The sequence below is a fragment of the Pelophylax lessonae genome (assembly GCF_965119305.1).
Source record: "Pelophylax lessonae genome assembly, chromosome: 1".
NCBI lineage: Eukaryota > Metazoa > Chordata > Amphibia > Anura > Ranidae > Pelophylax > Pelophylax lessonae.
The window spans coordinates 790,133,616-790,154,919 of record NC_138768.1 but is presented as its reverse complement, the minus strand read 5'-3'; the positions used below and the strand labels follow the sequence as shown (position 1 = coordinate 790,154,919).

The window sequence follows — 21,304 nt, the reverse complement described above, 5'->3', positions numbered from 1 at the left end:
GAGCTGAAGATAAGACCACTAAAGCCTGAAGGTGCGCCCCCACCCATATCTGGGGTGGGGGGACGTCTTCACCGGTTTCCGGACCCATGGCTCTCCAGGATTCCAGACAGATGGGTTCAAGAGGTCATACGGTCGGGATACAAGATCGAGTTTCGATCACTTCCACCGGTGTGATTCTTCCCTTCCAATATCCGACTAGCCCCTTAAAAGCTTTGCGGGGGGGCAATAACGGATTTGATGCAACAAGGAGTGGTGGTCCACGTTCCTTGGACAGAACGTTTTCAGGGGTTCTATTCGAACTTATTCACAATACCCAGAAAAGAGGGCAAGGTGCGTCCAATTCTGGACTTAAGAGCACTCAATCTTTTTGTCAGGGTACAAAAATTCAAGATGGAGTCCATTCGCACAGTAGCGGCCTCCCTGCATCAGGGGGATTTTCTGGCGTCCATAGACATCAAAGATGCCTATCTTCACATTCCCATTTACGCAGGACATCAGCGTTTCCTGCGTTTTTCCGTAGGAGAGAACCATTATCAGTTTGCGGCGTTACCCTTTGGTCTCGCCTCGGCTCCCCGGGTCTTCACAAAGGTGTTGGCCCCAGTTTTGGCGCTGTTGCGACAGCGAGGCATATTGATTCTAGATTACCTAGACGATCTTCTTCTTCGTGCGGAGTCTCCGCAGACTCTGTTGCTAAACTTGGAGATCACCATGATCTCTTTGCAAGAGTTCGGGTGGCTGGTGAACCTGCAGAAGTCATCTCTGGTTCCCACCAGGAGGCTGGAATATCTGGGTCTAATTTTAGATACATCCCTGGCAAAAGTGTTTCTCCCTGCGTAGAAACTCCAGAAGATTCATCAACGATTCAGTTGTTACTGTCCATCAACTGGCCTTCCCTTTGGACTTGCATGAGGGTTCTGGGTCTGATGGTGGCTTCCTTCGAGGCAGTACCATTCGCCCAGTCCCATACCCGAATCCTTCAAAAGGAGATTCTTCTCAAATGGAACCGGAATCCCGATTCCCTGGACAATCGGATCCGACTGAGCGAGCGGACCAGGGAGTCTCTGGTCTGGTGGCTTCGGTCTCCGATGCTCAGCCAGGGGAAGTCATTTCTTCCAATATACTGGACGATTGTCACCACGGATGCCAGTCTATCCGGGTGGGGAGGAATTCTCGGCAAATTATCTGCTCAGGGGCTTTGGTCCCTGTAAGAGTCCAGGTTACTGATAAATGTATTGGAACTGAGAGAGATCAGACTTTGTCTGATTCACTGGACCGAGCAGCTCCGGGGCAGCCAGGTGCGGATCCAGTCGGACAATGCCACAGCAGTGGCTTACGTCAATCACCAGGGGGGCACCAAGAGTGTCCTGGCGGCCATAGAAGTGGCCAGCATTCTTCGTTGGGCGGAACGATTTGTTCCAGCTCTCTCCGCGGTATTCATTCCGGGGGTGGAGAATTGGCAGGCAGATTATCTCAGCCATCAGATTCTGGATCAAGGGGAATGGTCTCTTCATCCAGAGGTATTCCACCAACTGTGCCTTCGTTGGGGCACCCCGAATGTGGATCTGTTGGCATCTCGGCTCAACAGGAAGGTGCGGAGGTTTGTAGCTTGCTCCAGCGATCCTCTAGCAGACGCCGCAGACGCGCTGGTCGCCCCGTGGGGGCAGTATCAGCTACTGTATGCCTTCCCTCCTCTCAAGTTGCTGCCGAAACTTCTTCGCAGGATAGAGGTGGAGGGAATTCCAGTTATCCTGGTAGCTCCGGACTGGCCTCGTCGGGCCTGGTACGCCAACCTGGTCAGGCTGGTCGCAGACGTTCCTTGGCGACTTCCTCTCAGGGAGGATCTGCTGTCGCAGGGACCGATCTTCCATCCTGCTTTACGATCGCTGGCTTTAACGGCCTGGCTATTGAGACCCAGGTGCTGAAGGACAAAGGGTTGTCGGCTTCAGTTATTCTTACTCTAATTAAAGCAAGGAAAGCGACTTCCAGAAAAGTCTATCATCGCACATGGAAGTCTTATATCGCGTGGTGTGAATCCCTTGGGTTCCCTCCACGTTCTTACTCGGTGGCCCGAATATTGGCCTTTCTGCAAAAGGGGGTTGAGCAGAAACTGTCCTTGAGCACCATCAAGGGTCAGGTTTCAGCGTTTGCAATCTTCTTTCAGAAGCCTCTGGCTACTCATTCCTTGATGCGGAGTTTCATCCAGGGAGTGCGGCACCTGGCTCCGCCGGTGCGCGCACCCTTGCCGCCCTGGGATCTTAATTTGGTGCTGTCGGTTCTTCAGAAACCTCCCTTTGAAAATATCAGGGAGATTCCCTTGCTTACTTTATCCCAGAAGGTGGCCTTTCTGGTGGCTATCACTTCTGCACGCAGGGTGTCAGAACTGGCTGCATTATCCTGTCGTTCCCCATATCTGGTGGTTCATAGGGATAAGGTGGTTCTTCGTCCGAATCCATCCTTCCTTCCTAAGGTGGTTTCAGAGTTTCATTTGAATGAGGACATTGTATTGCCTTCCCTGTGTCCTAAGCCCAGTCATCCTCGGGAGTTTGCGTTACATTCCTTGGATGTGGTTCGGGCAATCAGGGTATACTTGAAAACTACGGACTCGTTTCGTAAAACGGATTCACTTTTTGTGATCACGGATGGCCCCAAAAAGGGGTTGCCTGCATCTGCCGCGACTATCTCCAGATGGATCAGACAGACGGTGGTACAGGCTTATTCTATTAAGGGTCGGGATCCTCCGTTCCCTGTTAAGGCGCACTCCACTCGGGCGCTTAGTGCTTCCTGGGCCTTCCGCCATCAGGCGTCAGTGGTTCAGGTTTGCAAGACGGCTACCTGGTCGTCGGTTCATACCTTTACAAAATTTTATAAAGTTCATGTGATGGCATCGGCGGATGCCTCTTTTGGCCACAAGGTTCTGCAGGCCGCTATATGAGGAGACCGTTGGTCTACCTCGAGGGTTTTTTTCTGTTGGGTTTTCAGTTGAGTCTCATCCTTTTGTTTGATGAGCCTTTAAGACTTCTAGTCAGCACCGGTTGGGCCTTCTGAATTTGAATTTTGATTTCGGTTATCCCACCCCTCATTTGTGGCACTGCTTTGGGACGTCCCAATTTGATATTAATCAAAGAGGACTGCGTCTGTCAATGAACGACAGAGAAAATTGGATTTTTGTAAGAACGTACCGTAAAATCCTTTTCTCTTAAGCTCATTGACAGACGCAGTACCCGCCCCTCTATTCTGAGTTGGGTTGGGTTAAATTCTCTGACACTGCTTTGTGACATAACTGATATCCTGTAGCAGAGAGAGAGAGGATATACCCTTTGGGACTGCCCCTAAGGTGTGGCCAGAACATTTTCTTCTGCCTAGTGTCCTACTCCTGTAGAGGGCAGTATAACCCAATTTGATATTAATCAAACAGGACTGCGTCTGTCAATGAGCTTAAGAGAAAAGGATTTTACGGTAAGTTCTTACAAAAATCCAATTTTGAGAGGGAGGGGCTGTGTGTTTCCCTAGGGGCGTGATTCTAACTGTGATTGGCTGTCTGCTGAGCTGTAGAAACAGTGATCAACGGTTCTACTTAGTTTACACAAGCTGCCTGACTTTCTCTCTCTGCAGCGGCGATCGCAGAGTGACCGGCGGACATCGGGTCCGCCGGTCACATGTGCGGGGGGGTTCGTGACCACGCGGGAGCGCGCCTCCGGCGGCGCACGCTCGCTCCCTAGACCCTCACAGGCTAGCGATTGGGAGTATAAAAAGTTGTATACTCCCAATATAAAAGAAAACCCCAGAATACCACTCACTGAAACAAAGGCCCATTTTTTAAAGGGAAGCACAAATAAAAGTTTACTATGGAGGAACAGCAGCTAAAAGTGAACAGTGACCTCAAATCAACCATAAAATAAAAACAAAAGACAAAAAAAGCCCACAGTAAAAGGAAAAATGGGAGCAAATGGAGTTGATTGTCAAAATAGCTGGCAATCAAAAATAAAGTACAGCTTCCTAACTGACCCTGATCTCTCCCTATGCAGTTTGTCATCTTTCCATATGCTTTCCTTACAACTGCTTCCTATTCACTGACTCTATAGATAATCTGTGCCTTCTTTTTTACAGTAAGGGGGTTGGCTGATCCAGAAGCCCCTTATTGGCCCTTCTAAACTGCTGGCCATAGGTGAAAGACTTTGCAGCCCATTACGGTTTAAAATAAATTCTCCAGGAGGAATCTGCAAAAACAGCTTTAATTGCAAATCTCAAACCTGCAGGATTTGCTTCTAATTCATAGTAGCAGCGAACCCGAAAACCGATCCCTAAATTGAGGGTTTCTCAACCTTTTTACCTTGGAGGAACCCTTGGCAAAAAGTTTGGGAACCCTTGTGTAGCAGGATTTCTAGGTCTTGAGCCTAAGATGGGTCTGCTATTGCTACCGGTGACACTTCCAACACATTTGAGTTGTGACCCCAGGTGTGAGAACTGAGACGATGACCATTCCGGCATCTTTGGTTTGTTTGTTTTATTGTAATTAGGGGATGGGAGAAGGGAATGAGTGGGATACTCCTCTGGCTCAACTAGATACACTTTTGGACACTTGAAGAAAAATGCCGGTTAGAGCTGCCTTGATGCCGGCTGAATGCCAGCCAGCTCTTCCTGATGCTCAAAAATGCTATAGTACTGAAACTGTGCTGGAACCTCGACTTTAATTCAGAAGATCCAGGACTGTAGAACACTTGACTCCTGACACTGCTTTAGCTCAAAGGTCACTGAACAGCTCCCTCCAGCCCTGCACTGGCTGAGGTAGCTCTGTTTAGATACTTGTGCTTCTGCAACTCTTAACTTGTACACTCCACACTGTACCCTGACTCTTCAGGGCCCAAACTGCAGGCGCCCCCTTTACACTTCTGGGTCCTCTCACTAGGTACTTCCTCTAATACTTCAGGGTCCTCTCACTAGGTACCCCCTTTCACAACTAGCTGACTCCTGGATCCCTAGAACCTTCTCCGGAGTAGTCCCCTCTGACACTAGGCAGACCCCCAGGGGCAGTCCACAGTACTCACGACCTTTGTAGGCTTTCCTGGAACTGGACCCCTCTCTCTCTCCACTGGTTCTCGGCACACCGGATCCCTCTGCAGCTTAGCTTCACTCTGTTTGGATTCCCAGGCCACCACCTGGGATACCCGCTTCCTCTGACAGAAGGAGAGACAGCTGTACTCTCCCTCCTGGGACTCTGCTTCCCGCCAAAGACACTGCGTCATGCGTTCCCTTCAAACTTATACCCACTCCCAGAATCCTCTGCAGCAGAATCTGCCTTCTGGGGTAGATACAAGCCTGACTGAGCCACTGATTGGGTTTCCTCCACTGCCCTATGAGAATCCTCTCACAGAGCCTGTGGGGAGACTCCCCTCTCAGTAACCTCACCTGGGAGACATGACAGTCCAGCTGAAATCATGGCCCTGCTGATAAGCAGCCAAGGCCCACTATACTTTACCTAGCACCTACTTATAGGGTGCTACATCTGAAATAATGTTCACATCCACAGCTCATGGAACATTGGTGTGATCAGCAATGAAAGATCAGTCATGAAGTGATGAGTGCATCTCCCTACTCACTCTACTTTCTTCTCTTATCAGAATGCTATTTAATCAATCCAAATGGATGCAGCCAACATGATTAGTTCCCAGTCAGTCTAATTGCTGTTACATAGTTACATAGTAGGTGAGGTCGAATAAAGACAATAGTCCATCCAGTTCAACCTGTATAGGTGTGTGTGGCTGTAATCATCTCACATACCCCTGAATGTTCTGATCCTTGAGATGTACGTCTAGTAGTCTTTTGAAAGCCACCATACTACCTGCAGAAACCACCTCTTGTGGTAGAGAATTCCATAATCTTGTAGCCCTAACAGTAAAGAACCCCCCACGTTGCCTAAGGTTAAAACGCTTCTCCTCTAATCGCATTGTATGCCCCCGAATCCTCATGCAATCCCTGCGACTGAACAGCTTTTTTTCTAAGCCTAGATCCCCATTGAGATATTTAAAAATTGCTAACATGTCCCCCCTCAGGCGTCTCTTCTCCAGGGAGAATAAATCAAGCGATTGCAGACGCTCCTCATAATCAAGGTCCTCCAATCCCCTAATTAGTTTAGTTGCCCTTCTCTGGACCCTCTCCAGCTCCAACACATCTCTTCTGAGGACTGGTGACCAGAACTGGACAGAATACTCCAGATGCGGTCGGACCAGAGTTTTATAAAGTGGAAGGATTATCTTATCTCTGGAAAACATCCCTTTCTTTATGCATGCTAATATTCTGCTAGCCTTGGCAGCTGCCGCCTGACATTGCATGCTGTTGCCTAGTCTATCATCCACCAAGACACCCAGATCCTTCTCCATTTTTGATTCTCCCAGGGGTTCCCCTCCTAACGTGTATTGTGCTTTTATGTTGCAAGTCCCCAAGTGCAAAACCTTACACTTCTCCACGTTAAACCTCATTTGCCAAGTCGTTGCCCACTCCGTTATTTTGTCCAGGTCATTCTGTAGGATATCTGCTTCATGCTGTGCTGTTATTGCCCTGCCTAATTTTGTGTCATCTGCAAAAACTGATATTGAACTACTGATCCCGTCCTCAATGCTGTTTATGAATATATTGAACAAGGTTGGTCCTAGGACTGAGCCTTGAGGGGACCCGCTTACTACCTCAGACCAGTCTGAGTATGCGCTGTTTATTACCACCCTTTGGACACGCCCTTTTAGCCAGTTCCGTATCCAAGAGCAAACCCTGCTGTCGATACCTGCAGACCTTATTTTATAAATTAAGCGCTTATGGGGAACTGTATCAAATGCCTTAGCAAAATCTAGGTACACCACATCCACTGGTCTGCCCCTATCTAGCTCACAGCTCACCTCCTCGTAGAATGTTAAGAGATTGGTTTGAAAAGAACGCCCATTAGTAAACCCGTGCTGGTTACTACTGATGATGCTGTTGTCCTTAGCAAACTCTACGATATAGTCCCTTATCATCCCCTCCAGAAGTTTACATACTACTGATGTCAGACTGACAGGCCTATAATTTCCCGGTATATGCCTCTGACCCTTTTTGAATATCGGAATTACGTTAGCTTTCCTCCACTCCCCTGGTACATCTCCTGTCCTAATACTGTCCGCAAAGATCAGGAACAGTGGTCTGGATATAACCTTACTGAGTTCCTTGAGTACTCTCGGATGTACGCCATCCGGACCTGGTGATTTGTTTGTGTTAAGTTTATCCAGCCTTTCCCTGATTTCACCCTCTGTTAGCCATAGTGCCAAGTCCTGTGTATTACTACTAACCATACAGTCATGGTCAGTGTACCCCTCCGTTTCCTGTGTAAAGACTGACGAGAAAAAAGCATTCAGCACGGTTGCTTTTTCAGTGTCCTCTGTAACCATCCTCCCATCATCGTTAATTATGTGTGCAATATGCTCTGCCCTAGTTTTTTTGCTGTTGATATACTTAAAGAATTTCTTTGGGGTTTTTTTACTATCCTCCGCTATTTGTCTCTCAAAGTCTATTTTAGCCATCTTGATTTCGTGTTTACACTTCTTATTTGCCTCCTTGTATTGGTCGAAAGCCAATACTGTGCCCTCTGATTTATATTTCCTGAAGGACAATTTTTTTCCCCTAATAAGTTTTTTCACACTAGGGTTTAGCCAGCCAGGTTTGGCTTTGTCTCTTTTAAATTTATTTCCCATAGGAATGCACTGCAAGATGCCTTTGTTTAATATATTCCTAAAGCATTCCCATTTTTCCTCTGTCTTTCCATCAACGAGTACAATTTTGGAAAGTCTGCCCTTCTGAAGTTAAGGGTTCTTATGTTCCCCACTTGCCTTGCTATATTGTTATTTACGCTAAATGTGATCATCCTGTGATCGCTAGAGCCCAGGTTGTCCTGGACCCCTACCTCCGAGATTAGGTCTGGGTCATTAGTGATCAATAGATCCAGGGTTGCATTTTCTCTGGTAGGGGAATCCACCAACTGTGACATGTAATTGTCCTGTAAGGTTTCCCGTGAATAGCCGGGCCTTCTGTGAGTGTGCAGTCCCCTCTTCCCAGTCAATGTCGGGATAATTGAAGTCCCCCAATATGATGACTGATCCTAGCTTTGCCACTTTACCCAAAAGTGCTAAAAATTCCTGCTCTACCTCCTCCCCTTGTTTAGGCGGCCTATAGCAAACCCCCACAATTACTTTTCCCTTTTCTCCTTCCCTATGGAGTTCTACCCATACGGATTCTAACTCCATACTCATCCCTTCCGTAATGTCACTCTTCTCAATCACCTTTACATTATTCTTGACGTAGAGACATACCCCTCCCCCTCTTTTTCCTACCCTGTCCTTCCGGTACACTGAATACCCTTGGATATTTGCCAGCCAGTCATGTGAGGGGTCGAACCAAGTCTCCGTTATTCCCACAAGGTCTATGTCCTCCTCATGTACTAACATTTCCAACTCATCCATTTTATTAGCTAGGCTCCTGGCATTAGCATATACCCCTCTTAGTTTTACGGAAGTTAAACGTGATTGGTGGTTATGTTTATTCCTGTTTGGTCTGCGGTTCTCCCGCACAGACCTACCAATAGACGTTGTGGACCTACTGTCGCTGCTGACCCTACCACTGCCTTCAGTCCTCTGCTCCCTCCTAACTGACTCTACTTCTGAGCCCTCCCTCCCGTCTCCTAGTTTGTTGTAAAGGGGATTGCAAGAGACTGATATTGCATTAAAGAAAATACTGTACATTTAATGGATTGGTAATAAATACAGAGCAGAAATGAATTTGTTTGTATCTTTTATATTTGCCTGGAGTTCCGCTTTAACTTGTTTTCACATATAAAAACCAACAAATAATGCAATTTTCACCAGGTGTACCCACATTTTTGTGCACAAATGCAACAATTTGTTGAGACTCATAATGATGTATTTCCATCAGTTTACAGGGTTTGAAAGATTATGGTTTATGAATTTAATTCTACTAGGAGCTCCTCTGTTTCAGAGAAATTGATAAGAAGCTACTGATGTAAAGAGAAGCTGAGAAGCCGTTCTGTCACTTACATAAGTTCCTCTGAGTCCTGTTCCAAGTGCATACTGCTGACTTTCTTCTAGGTAACGTATTTTGATGTGATAAACTTTATCTCCATAGAACACAGATAAAACAAAAGGTTCACTGAGAGAGCCATGGCTGTTATCTCTCACTAAAAATGTTCCATCCTGTAATGACATATCAAATAATGGTTATAATCTATTAATTTGCCTGCAAGGCTTGTACTGTCTTCACCTGCAATGGGTCATTGGTCATTGATGTAACAAATATATTAATGTGTAATAATGTCTTAAAAAAATAAAATATCCCCCAACAGTTTTGGTGAGTGCTCTAAAAATAAAAAGCTTTCTAGGTCAGATATTAAAAACGTTTTGACTTTCCTATAGACCACCCCCAAAAAGGTATACCCACCCATCTATGCCACCTTTTGGATCCATTGGAGCCCTCACTGTATTGCTCTAACTGATCAAGACCTCTGGGTAGGGGGCATATACAGTGCCTTGCGAAAGTATTCAGCCCCTTTGAACTTTTCGACCTTTTGCCACATTTCAGGCTTCAAACATAAAGATATAAAACTGTAATGTAATTTTTTGTGAAGAATCAACAACAAGTGGGACACAATCATGAAGTGGAGCGAAATTTATTGGATATTTCAAACTTTGTTAACAAATAAAAAAAAAATGAAAAATTGGGCGTGCAAAATTATTCAGCCCCTTTACTTTCAGTGCAGCAAACTCTCTCCAGAAGTTCAGTGAGGATCTCTGAATGATCCAATGTTGACCTAAATGACTAATGATGATAAATAGAATCCACCTGTGTGTAATCAAGTCTCTGTATAAATGCACCTGCATTGTGATAGTCTCAGAGGTCCGTTTAAAGCTCAGAGAGCATCATGAAGAAAAAGGAACAGACCAGGCAGGTCCGAGATACTGTTGTGGAGAAGTTTAAAGCCGGATTTGGATACAAAAAGATTTCCCAAGCTTTAAACATCCCAAGGAGAACTGTGCAAGTGATAATATTTAAATGGAAGGAGTATCAGACCACTGCAAATCTACGAAGACCTGGCAGAGATGCAGCCAAGAGGCCCATGATCACTCTGGATGAACTGCAGAGATCTACAGCTGAGGTGGGAGACTCTGTCCATAGGACAACAATCAGTCATATACTGCACAAATCTGGCCTTTATGGAAGAGTGGCAAGAAGAAAGCCATTTCTTAAAGATATCCATAAAAAGTGTAGTTTAAAGTTTGCCACAAGCCACCTGGGAGACACACCAAACATGTGGAAGAAGGTGCTCTGGTCAGATGAACTTTTTGGCAACAATGCAAAACGTTATGTTTGGCGTAAAAGCAACACAGCTCATCACTCTGAACACACCATCCCCACTGTCAAACATGGTGGTGGCAGCATCATGGTTTGGGCCTGCTTTTCTTCAGCAGGGACAGGGAAGATGGTTAAAATTGATGGGAAGATGGATGGAGCCAAATACAGGACCATTCTGGAAGAAAACCTGATGTCTGCAAAAGACCTGAGACTGGGACATAGATTTGTCTTCCAACAAGACAATGATCCAAAACATAAAGCAAAATCTACAATGGAATGGTTCACAAATAAACATATCCAGGTGTTAGAATGGCCAAGTCAAAGTCCAGACCTGAATCCAATCGAGAATCTGTGGAAAGATCTGAAAACTGCTGTTCACAAACGCTCTCCATCCAACCTCACTGAGCTCGAGCTGTTTTTCAAGGAGGAATGGGCAAAAATTTCAGTCTCTCGATGTGCAAAACTGATAGAGACATACCCCAAGCGACTTACAGCTGTAATCACAGCAAAAGGTGGTGCTACAAAGTATTAACTTAAGGGGACTGAATAACTTTGCACGCCCAATTTTTCAGTTTTTTATTTGTTAAAAAAGTTTGAAATATCCAATACATTTTGTTCCACTTCATGATTGTGTCTCACTTGTTGTTGATTCTTCACAAAAAATTACAGTTTTATATCTTTATGTTTGAAGCCTGAAATGTGGCAAAAGGTCGCAAAGTTCAAGGGGGCCGAATACCTTCGCAAGGCACTATATATATATATATATATATTAAAAATATAATGTATGTATGTGTGTGTGTGTGTGTGTGTGTGTGTGTGTGTGTGTGTATATATATATATATATATATATATATATATATATTTTTTTTTTTTTTAAATTGTCAGCCTTTTTTTTTTTGTTTAAAGCGCAAAAAATAAAAAACACAGTGGTGATCAAATACCACCAAAAGAAAACTCTATCTGTGGGAAAAAAGGACATACATTTTATTTGGGTACTGCGTTGGATGACCGTGCAATTGTTAGTAGTAACGCAGTGCCGTATCGCAAAAAATGGTCTGGTCATGAAGGCGGGTAAATCTTCTGGAGGTCAAGTTGTTAAATAATACCTGACAGATTGCATGCTTCTTTTTAAAATGGCAAACACCAAGACTGGAACACTACCATGAAAACATTATGTCAGCTACCTTACATGAAATGAAAATGTTTAGATGGAAATGGAAAAAGAATCTTACTTTGTATTCTTGGAACAAAACATCCTCTGATTTAGTGCGATCGTATTCTTTTACATACCATATGGAAGTACTGGGCTTCTGTAGAATAGAGTACAAAATGTACAAAAGTACAAAGATTAAAATTACAGTGGGTAAACTATATAAAGGGTGAATTATATAATTTCCATTGTATGGACATATGTGTACCTTCTTATTCGAATCAATATGTAGTATATGTCTGTTAGTAATTACTGTCTACATGCCTTTGTATTTCTTTAGGCTGATGTCAGACAGGTGATTCTGCTGCTAGAGATAAGTGACATGTCACCAGTGGTAGGATTGCTAAAAAGGCTGCCTGTCTGTCCCTATGAAATCTCTCCCTCTGGAGCCGTCGCTTTGTCTCTGGCCAGAACACTGTTGAATCATAATTGGTAATGATGAGAGCGACATCTTGCTACCTCCACTACAGAGAGAGTGATTCCAGAGGGACAACCTCTTAGCAATCTTGCCACTGATGATCTTCACAAATCAGCCTATCCTTCGATCAAAACTACTGAACAAGAAAAAATATTTATTTTTTATTATTGATATTTTTTAGAATATAAAAATGGAAAGAAAATAAATACAAAACCACATATACATTCCCTTTATATAAGGAAAAATGCTCTTTATTTACAGGTGATGGAAGTAACAAATACAAAAAAAGCTGCACTTGAAATTATGAACTCATCCATGTTACAAAAAAGTTTAGGGAAAAACAAAAAGAGTTTTGGCGGATGTGCAACTTTTTTAATTTGAATTTGGAAAGTCAGGGTAGGTGGACCCCATTTATTGAGCACCCGCAGTCAATGTAGGAGGGATAGAGACACAAGACAGCGCGAATGTTGTATCTAATTTGACAAATTTCAAACTATTATATTACATGAATTACATATTAATTTAATTATGTTATTAAAAGAATCCCCACACATCCTCTGGGTATAGGAGCACAATGTTACACTGAGGAGCTTTCACCAAACTTACCAGTGAGGTGTAGTGACTTCAGGGCAGGACTAGGCTAGAGGAACAGTGGCATATGCCTTCTAAACCAGTTCTAATAATACTGTATATGTTGGGCTGGTGTCTTTGTGTTGACATACTTCACTACTCAGACATCAGATCAGAGGACAACTCAATGTCAGTAACACATGCTGGACTTTTTATAGCCACTTTCTCTCTGTTCAGAGCTGCATTCACAGGGTCTGGCATTGGAAGCCTTCCAGCACTAGTTTGCTTTGAAGCCCTGATATTTAAATTGCACCATGGCCACCAATCAGAGCAGAACCATACATTGAAAATAAAGTACATCACTTACAAAGCATACATTATACCTCATGAATAATATTGTGCATAAAGTGCATATACTGTATACCTAACAAGTGCTGGAGACTTTTTTCACATACATATTACATAACAAATATGTCAGAATGAAAAACATATCACACTAGAAACCAATAATTAAAGTGCTCTGAAAAGCATCTAAAAGGTGCTGGACCTTTAAATAGCCACATTTTGGGATTATTCTATTTTGGACTATCACTCCAAGTTGCCAACCATAAAGTGCTTTGGTGCAGTATACAAAAAGGGGAGAAGTGCGTGACACATCCACTCATCCGCTGGTGCAAATCCTCCAACACCATGCACTCACTATAAGACTAATGGATATCAGCCTATAATAATAATCCACCTTTACAGGCACTCCACTAGGTGTAAAGTGCTGTCAAACATCCATCCTGTTAGGGACGCCACCCGGAGCCAGAAAAGTGGTAAATAGTGTAGTATATATTGGTATTCCAGTACATCCGTAAAAACAATATAGACGATCCAAGTGGACTGTAAACATATGCGGCCAAAACTTACTCTAATGGCCACCTGAGAACTAGAAGCAGCGGCGTGATGTCAGCATGTAGATCTCCCAACCCACACGTTTCATGCAGATTTACATCAAGGACCAGCACTTCTCAAATGCTTTTCTGAGCACTTTTATTAAAATAAAAAGGTGCGTCCCGCGCTGTCTGAGGAATTATGTAGTAGAGTTAAATCCTTCCCAGATGCTGCATGTATCGGTACTGAAACCATGCAGTATACAAACTAATAGTAAGGGGTGGGGGATACTGCGCTTCTAGGAAGTATTAGGACTAATTTAAAAGTGAGTACTCAATTAAAATTTAGAAAAAGGTGATTATGTACAATAAATAAAATATGATATTATATAATAAAGTGCAATAGTGTGAACAATAGTAATCATTAGTGCTTATAGTTCCATAAGAATCATCAGGTATAAAGTGCAATAGTGAAATCCAAAATTCAATAGATATATAAAAGTATAATAAATAATAAAGTTCTTCTCTTAGTAAATAACTATCAAAACAAATTTAGTGACAGGTACAAAGTGCTCAGTGCATAAAACAGTGCATAGTTATTTACTAAGAGAAGAACTTTATTATTTATTATACTTTTATATATCTATTGAATTTTGGATTTCACTATTGCACTTTATACCTGATGATTCTTATGGAACTATAAGCGCTAATGATTACTATTGTTCACACTATTGCACTTTATTATATAATATCATATTTTATTTATTGTACATAATCACCTTTTTCTAAATTTTAATTGAGTACTCACTTTTAAATTAGTCCTAATACTTCCTAGAAGCGCAGTATCCCCCACCCCTTACTATGAGCACTTTTATTATTGGTGTCTAATGTGATATGCTTTTTATTCTGACATATATTTTTGATGTAATGCATATGTCATATAAGTCCCCACCATTTATTACATATACATGTGCTTTACGCACAATATTATTTATATATTTTATGGTTTATAAGTGCTGCACTTCTTTTTTGATTTGTTTGCTAGGGTGGTATTAATACAAGCGGCTCTTTTTTTTTTTTTTCGTTTTTGAGCGCTCGCTATTTCTTTATTGCTTATCAGTTCAGAATCATGACACACTTGCCATGATATACTTTATTTGGTTCAAAGAATGTCACTACCAAGACAGGGCTAGTTTTGTGGTCGTTCTCTGGTGTAGATGTTCATCAATGTACGTGCTATGCTCAGTGGGCACACAAACATAATGGAGGTGAAGGCTGGGAGGCAGCAACCTTTTGGCAGCTATAGGAATATGTTTGGTCCAACAGCCCTTACTTTCAATATACTTTCACTCTGTAGAACACCTCTTATTGATTGATCAGGGCTTATAAATAATGTTTCCTAGCTCCTGTAGATGCAGCAATGTGGGCAATGGCCTGGAGATGGAGCTAGGCCATTCATTTTTAGGGTTATTAACAGCGACAACATCTAAGGAACTATAGTAGCACTACAGAAGGAAGAGTGTTGTCACCCTTTTAAGGAAAGTGCATTTCATGTGGACCTAATGGTTCTACTGGTAGGATCAACAGGTGCTTATCAAGTGTTCCAGAAGGATACAGAGAGAGTCCAGTCCTCCTGGTAGGTGCATCCTATATCACATACAGTATATGACAGTAGTTTACTTTAAGACAACATTCTTACCACTTTGTAACTACACTGCACAATTAAACATTATTTATTTGTTTTGTTTACTTAATTTTAAGAGAACTTGCCACTTCAGTTGTTGTATTTTGTGTTGAATTCCCTGGTCCCTGTAACTGGAGAGTCACATGGCTGGCTGTCTTTGGCATGTCATTTTGTGAGACTCTCTGGGAACTGTGTGTCCATCTTGCCTCTGTGTTCTGAAGAATACAAGAAAAAAAAGTGTAAAAATCTTTTAATACTTTTTAAATTGGTGTAAATTTACCTTTATTTTGGTATATTATATATATATATATATATATATATATATATATATATATATATATATATATATATATATATATAGCAGAACACACACACATAGTAGGACATGGCATTATAAACTATTCTTAATGAAAATAAAGACTTTTTGACATGCATTTATAAGAAATGTCTTACCAGACCTAAAATGCATTCTAATTATAAGTGCATGGGTTAGGATTCGGTTTTTGGGTAGAAAGTTTACAGTCATTGCATAAGTGTTCTTTAATGCAGCAGTAAGAACTGCCCTGTCACCATAAGGGCTCTTTCACACGGGCTTTCAGTTTTTTTTTGCCCGATCAGGCGGCCCTTTTTTTTTTCTGAAACGGACACGGATGACACTTGGGTCATCCGGTCCGTCTGTCCGTTTTTCATCCCATCCGTTTGCGGATGAAAAACGGACATAATGTATCTCTATGTAAATACGGATGTCAGCGGATGATACCACTGACATCCGTTTTTGCGTCCGTTCCGTTTTTTGAACGGAAGAAAAAATAGGTTTCTCTTCCGTTCCAAAAAACTGAACTGAACTGAAAGGACGAAAAACTGATGTCAGTGGATGGTCATCCGCTGACATCCGTATTCACATAGAGATACATTATGTCAACTTTTCATCCGCAAACGGATGGGATGAAAAACGGACATACGGAACGCCCGTGTGAAAGAGCCCTAAGAGAAGAAGACGAAAAAAAAAGGAACTGCTTAGATGCATTGCCCTGTGTTTTGCCAATGACACACCATGCATGAGCCTGTGAACACTGCCACCTGTCACCTTGCACTGTACAACTTGTGATGTCAGCCTGTGAGACCAAATTCTAGGGAACGTTTGAAAGTCTTATGAGCCTAAGATTTTGCAGGTAATACGGCAACCAAATTAGGAAATGTTGACATTTTGGAATTTTGAAAGATACAGTATCTCACAAAAGTGAGTACACCCCTCACATTTTTGTAAATATTTTATTATATCTTTTCATGTGACAACACTGAAGAAATGACACTTTGCTACAATGTAAAGTAGTGAGTGTACAGCTTGTATAACAGTGTCAATTTGCTGTTCCCTCAAAATAACTCGCCACAGAGACATTAATGTCTAAACCTCTGGCAACAAAAGTGAGTACACCCCTAAGTGAAAATGTTTAAATCGGGCCCAATTAGCCATTTTCCCTCCCCGGTGTCATGTGACAAAGCGCTACAAGGTCTCAGGTGTGAATGGGGAGCAGGTGTGTTAAATTTGGTGTTATCGCTCTCACTCTCTCTCGTACTGGTCACTGGAAGTTCAACATGGCATCTAATGGCAAAGAACTATCAGAGGATCTGAAAAAAAGAATTGTTGCTCTACGTAAGATGGTTTAGGGATTAAGAAGATTGCCAAGACCCTGAAACTGAGCTGCAGCATGGTGGCCAAGACCAATTAACAGGACAGGTTCCACTCAGAACAGGTCTTGCCATGGTTGACCAAAGAAGTTGAGTAAACAAAAAGAAAAATGTCAGCGCCTAATCCATAAGAAATAGCAGCTTGCAAAACAACATGTGTGTGAACATACAAACACCAGTGAAATAAATAAATAAAAGGTTGCAGCGCTAAACAATATTATGAAAAGTGTCTGAAAATCAAGTCCATCAATGAAACAAGTCCAATCAACTCATAAATCCAAGTGGATGACAATATTCTGTGTTAATGTAAATTCAATACTGACACCAGCTAGTGTTTCTCCAACAAAGTAAAAAGTGAACATTCACCAGACCTATATGCTGTCTTATCAGGACAGCTGAAAGCGTGTGAGATGAAGCCAGAGAAATCAAGCAGGGATTGAAAAGAGAGTTCCTGAAGAAGCGCGTGGCGCGAAACGGCCGTGGGCAGGGTTACATGCCAGAGGTCCATAAGCCACCAGTCTTTTCAGTCTGGTGGCTTTATATGTAAGTGCTATATATGTTGTTGCACTGTATGGATCTCCATTTGTGTTTTGTACATTGTTTTTAACTTTTGTGGAAGTTTTAATAAATACTACACCATGAGGAGATTTCTTTTCTCTCCTGCCTGTTAATTTGCCACTCTGAATTTAATATCTAAGTAAAGCAAGTCCGGTGAAGGGATAAGAAGATCACTCGCCACTTGATTTCTCTGGTTTCCTCTCACACACTTTCAGCTGTCCTGATAAGACAGCATATAGGTCTGGTGAGTGTTCACTTTTTACGTTGTTGGAGAAACGCTAGCTGGTGTCGGTATTGAATTTACATTCACACAGAATATTGTCATCCACCTAGATTTAAAAGAAGTTGAGTGCATGTGCTCAGCGTCATATCCAGAGGTTGTCTTTCGAAAATAGACATATGAGTGTTGCCAGCATTGCTGTAGAGGTTGAAGGAGTGGGGGGTCAGCCTGTCAGGGTTCAGACCATACACCGCACACTGCATCAAATTGGTCTGCATGGCTGTCATCCCAGAAGGAAGCCTCTTCTAAATATGATGCACAAGAAAGCCAGCAAACAGTTTGCTAAAGTCAAACAGACTAAGGACATGGATTACTGGAGTCACCCTATTAAGCATCTGTGGGGCATCCTCGAATGGAGGTTGTAGGAGCACAAGGTCACCAACATCCACCAGCAACATATGTCGTCATGGAGGAGTGGAAGAGGACTCCAGTGGCAACCTGTGAAGCTCTGGTGAACTCCATGACCAAGAGGGTTAAGGTAGTGCTGGAAAATAATGTAGTCACACAAAATATTGACACTTTGGGCCCAATTTGGACATTTTCACTTAGGGGTGTACTCACTTTTGTTGCCAGCGGTTTACACATTATTGGCTGTGTTTTGAGTTATTTTGAGGAGACAGCAAATTTACACTGTTATACAAACTGTACACTCACTACTTTACATTGTAGCAAAGTAACATTCCTTCAGTGTTGTCACATGAAAAGATATAATAAAATATTTACAAAAAATGTAAGGAGTGTACTCACTTTTGTGAGATACTGTATGTGGTTTGATTCAAGGAGGTTAAATGATAGTAATATGGCACCCAGAACAAACAGGTCTGCCTTGATTTTACACTCACACAGACAGCACCAAAGCATTAAACATGGAGAAATGTGGCAATTTACAGAAAACACATTAGGGAATGTTGACATTTTGGAATTTTGAAAGATATGTGGTTTGATACAAGGAGATTAAATGATAGTAATATGGCACCCAGAAAAACAGATTTGACTTGTTTCACACTCACACAGACCGCTCCAAAGCATTAAACATTGACAAATGTGGCAATACACAGAAAACACGCTGGCAAATCCTGACAGTAGGTGAACAACAAATGTGGGCACCACATTGTCTATACTGATAAAATGTGGCAACACAATTACAGTTGTGACAATATGTAAGTGATAAATAGACAATTGTCACAATTTGTAGGCAAGAATTGATTTTTGTGGCAATAATTGGGCAACACACTAGTAATTATGATAATACATGGGCAACAGATGGTATACAATATTTAGGCAGGAGGCACAGACAATTATGACAATCCATGTATGTTTTCTACAGTGTTTGTGTTATGTCATTTTTCCTTTGGCACTCACTAAATTGGGAGACACGTTCCTGTATCTTGCCTCTAATGTAGGGCTGAGCTCGTCTCGTCTGCTCCCGACATGCTTAAAAGTTCTCGGTGTGCTCATGCTGGATGTTGGCTTCAATCCAGTTTTCTGCTGAATTCAAAATATAGTAGGTCACAGTGCGTATCACAGAAAATCGAATAAACAATTTGGGAAGCAAATTGATTGGGAACAATTTTAAGGAGGGATAATTAAAGGCAAAATCAGCATTAAATAAGGATGGAACTACAGCCATAGCAAACAGTGTAACTGCAGCACAGAGAAGCCAGTACTATCCCTCTTCATGGGGCAATTTTCATATTTTATAGCTTGAAAATTGATACCTTAAAGCCCAATTCCAGTTACATGCTTTTTTATTTTATTTTTTTAGTTTTGGATAGAGTGGGTAAGAGTTAGAACACCTGTAAACCAACTATTACTGCTGTTTCTCCATTAGAGAAATTTCTCTTTACTTTCTGTCTCACAGGTGTTAAAACAAAAAGTAAGGGCAAATCTCCTAACATCCTATCTATCTGACAGTTGTCAGGGCAGGAAGTAAGGGGAATTCCTCCAACAAGGCACTATTAACAACAGGAGCACATTTTCCAGTATCCAGTATGGTGAGGAAGGATTTTATTGCTGTCTTTATCCCCATGAGGGAGATTTCCACATCACTTCATGTCCATGTGACAAGTGTCAAACACAACAGAAGGAATAAATCTCTTCTATGGGGACACGGACAACATTTAAAGTGAACCTTTTCCCAGATCATTCACACTAAAGTGTTTACAGACGAACAAGTGGTAAAAGTACTTTGAAACAATCATTCATCTTGGTATCTATAAGCATTTGGAGAAATAAATGTTCAATTATATATTTATGTTTTTCTATGAGTGTGTTTATCTGTGAAAAAAAGATCCTGTCAGCCCTCTAAGGTAAATACAACATTTATAGTAGGTGTTTCTAAGCTGTTAAAAATCAGCTGAAGCCCAACTTTCGAGTCTTTGTTGGAATCCTACAGAAAATAAGTATACATTAGAAACGGCAAAGAGGTAAGTACTGGCTTATTGGCAATAATACAATAATAGTTAAATGTCCATAGTCTGGGCACAGGTGCACTTTAAATCCTGACACAATGAATATACAGGCAGCTATAGGAATCTGACAGAATTTGACAGAGTAGGGAAGGATAAATCCTCTTCTTGGTTTTATTGCTGTCTGTGATCCCACTGAAGAGATTTTTCCTCCCTATTTGTCCTGTGACCATTATCACCTGGGCAGAACATGATTTGAAATCCAAACTTTTATGGATGTTACCAGAACAGTAAAAGAGACAACATTTTCCAATGGATTCCAAGAGAGGATTTCACTTTAAGCGATTTAATCTCCAGCAAAAACAGCAAAATAACAAAAAAAAATAAACATTCTACCCATACCCTACTCTAATAAAAAAAAGTTTAGATATTCTTTAATGACTAAAATAAATTAGGTTTCATCAGAGGTTTAGCATTTAAGAGACACATACATCATTTTCAGTAAAGCCAGTATAGGCTTAGAGATAGTGAAATAAAAAAATCTTCAAAACTAGATATAAAATACAGTCATAAAAATATGGCACAGTGAACAAGGGGTAGATATTACATGAAATATCCTTTCAGGTGGGCTATAAAAATACCTCAAGGCATGCGCATGTTGAAAATACACTTTAAAAGAAAAAAAAGATGCAAGGGCCAGCCAACCCCTGTACACCCTTCCATTTTATCTTCTTCTGATATTTTACTAAAAGTAAACACATAATGAGCTAGTATGCATAGCATACTAGCTCATTATGATATACTTACCTTAGAACGAAGCCCCAAACCCTCACTTTTTCCCATGGGTGACATGTTCTGTCACCCTTCTTCCGGGTTCATGGCATCCGACCATCCGACCATCTGATTGGCTGGATCTGCGATAACGTCACTCCCGCGCGTGCGAGTGGGAGCCGATGGTCACGGCACTCCTGCTCATGTGCGCGGGAGCCGATGGTCAGAGCATGGGGGTCTGAAGGAACGGCACCAGCGGCCGTTCCTTCAGAGCGCATGCACCAGTGATGTCACTGGCTGCATTTAAGGTAAATATCTCCTAAACGGTACATGTTTAGGAGATATTTACAGTACCTATAGGTAAGCCTTATTATAGGCTTACCTATAGGTACAACTTGTAGAGGAGGGTTTACTTCCTCTATAACTAAAATATGTGAAAGTTATCCACTTATTGCACA

The 21,304-nt window shown here is 41.9% G+C and overlaps 1 protein-coding gene across 1 annotated transcript in view; it reads right to left on the bottom strand.

Annotated features, from left to right (window-relative positions):
- CLNK (cytokine dependent hematopoietic cell linker) overlaps positions 1-20,927 on the bottom strand; it is a gene marked incomplete at its 5' end in the record, with an annotated part of 67,329 nt that extends 46,402 nt beyond the window's left edge. Inside the window, 5 exons of the mRNA XM_082243751.1 lie at positions 9,072-9,227; positions 11,616-11,693; positions 15,227-15,355; positions 19,030-19,155; positions 20,883-20,927. Of these exons, the coding sequence (XP_082099877.1) occupies positions 9,072-9,227; positions 11,616-11,693; positions 15,227-15,355; positions 19,030-19,155; positions 20,883-20,927 (534 nt within the window). The remainder of the gene's footprint in view (positions 1-9,071; positions 9,228-11,615; positions 11,694-15,226; positions 15,356-19,029; positions 19,156-20,882) is intronic.
- Positions 20,928-21,304: the final 377 nt, after the last annotated feature.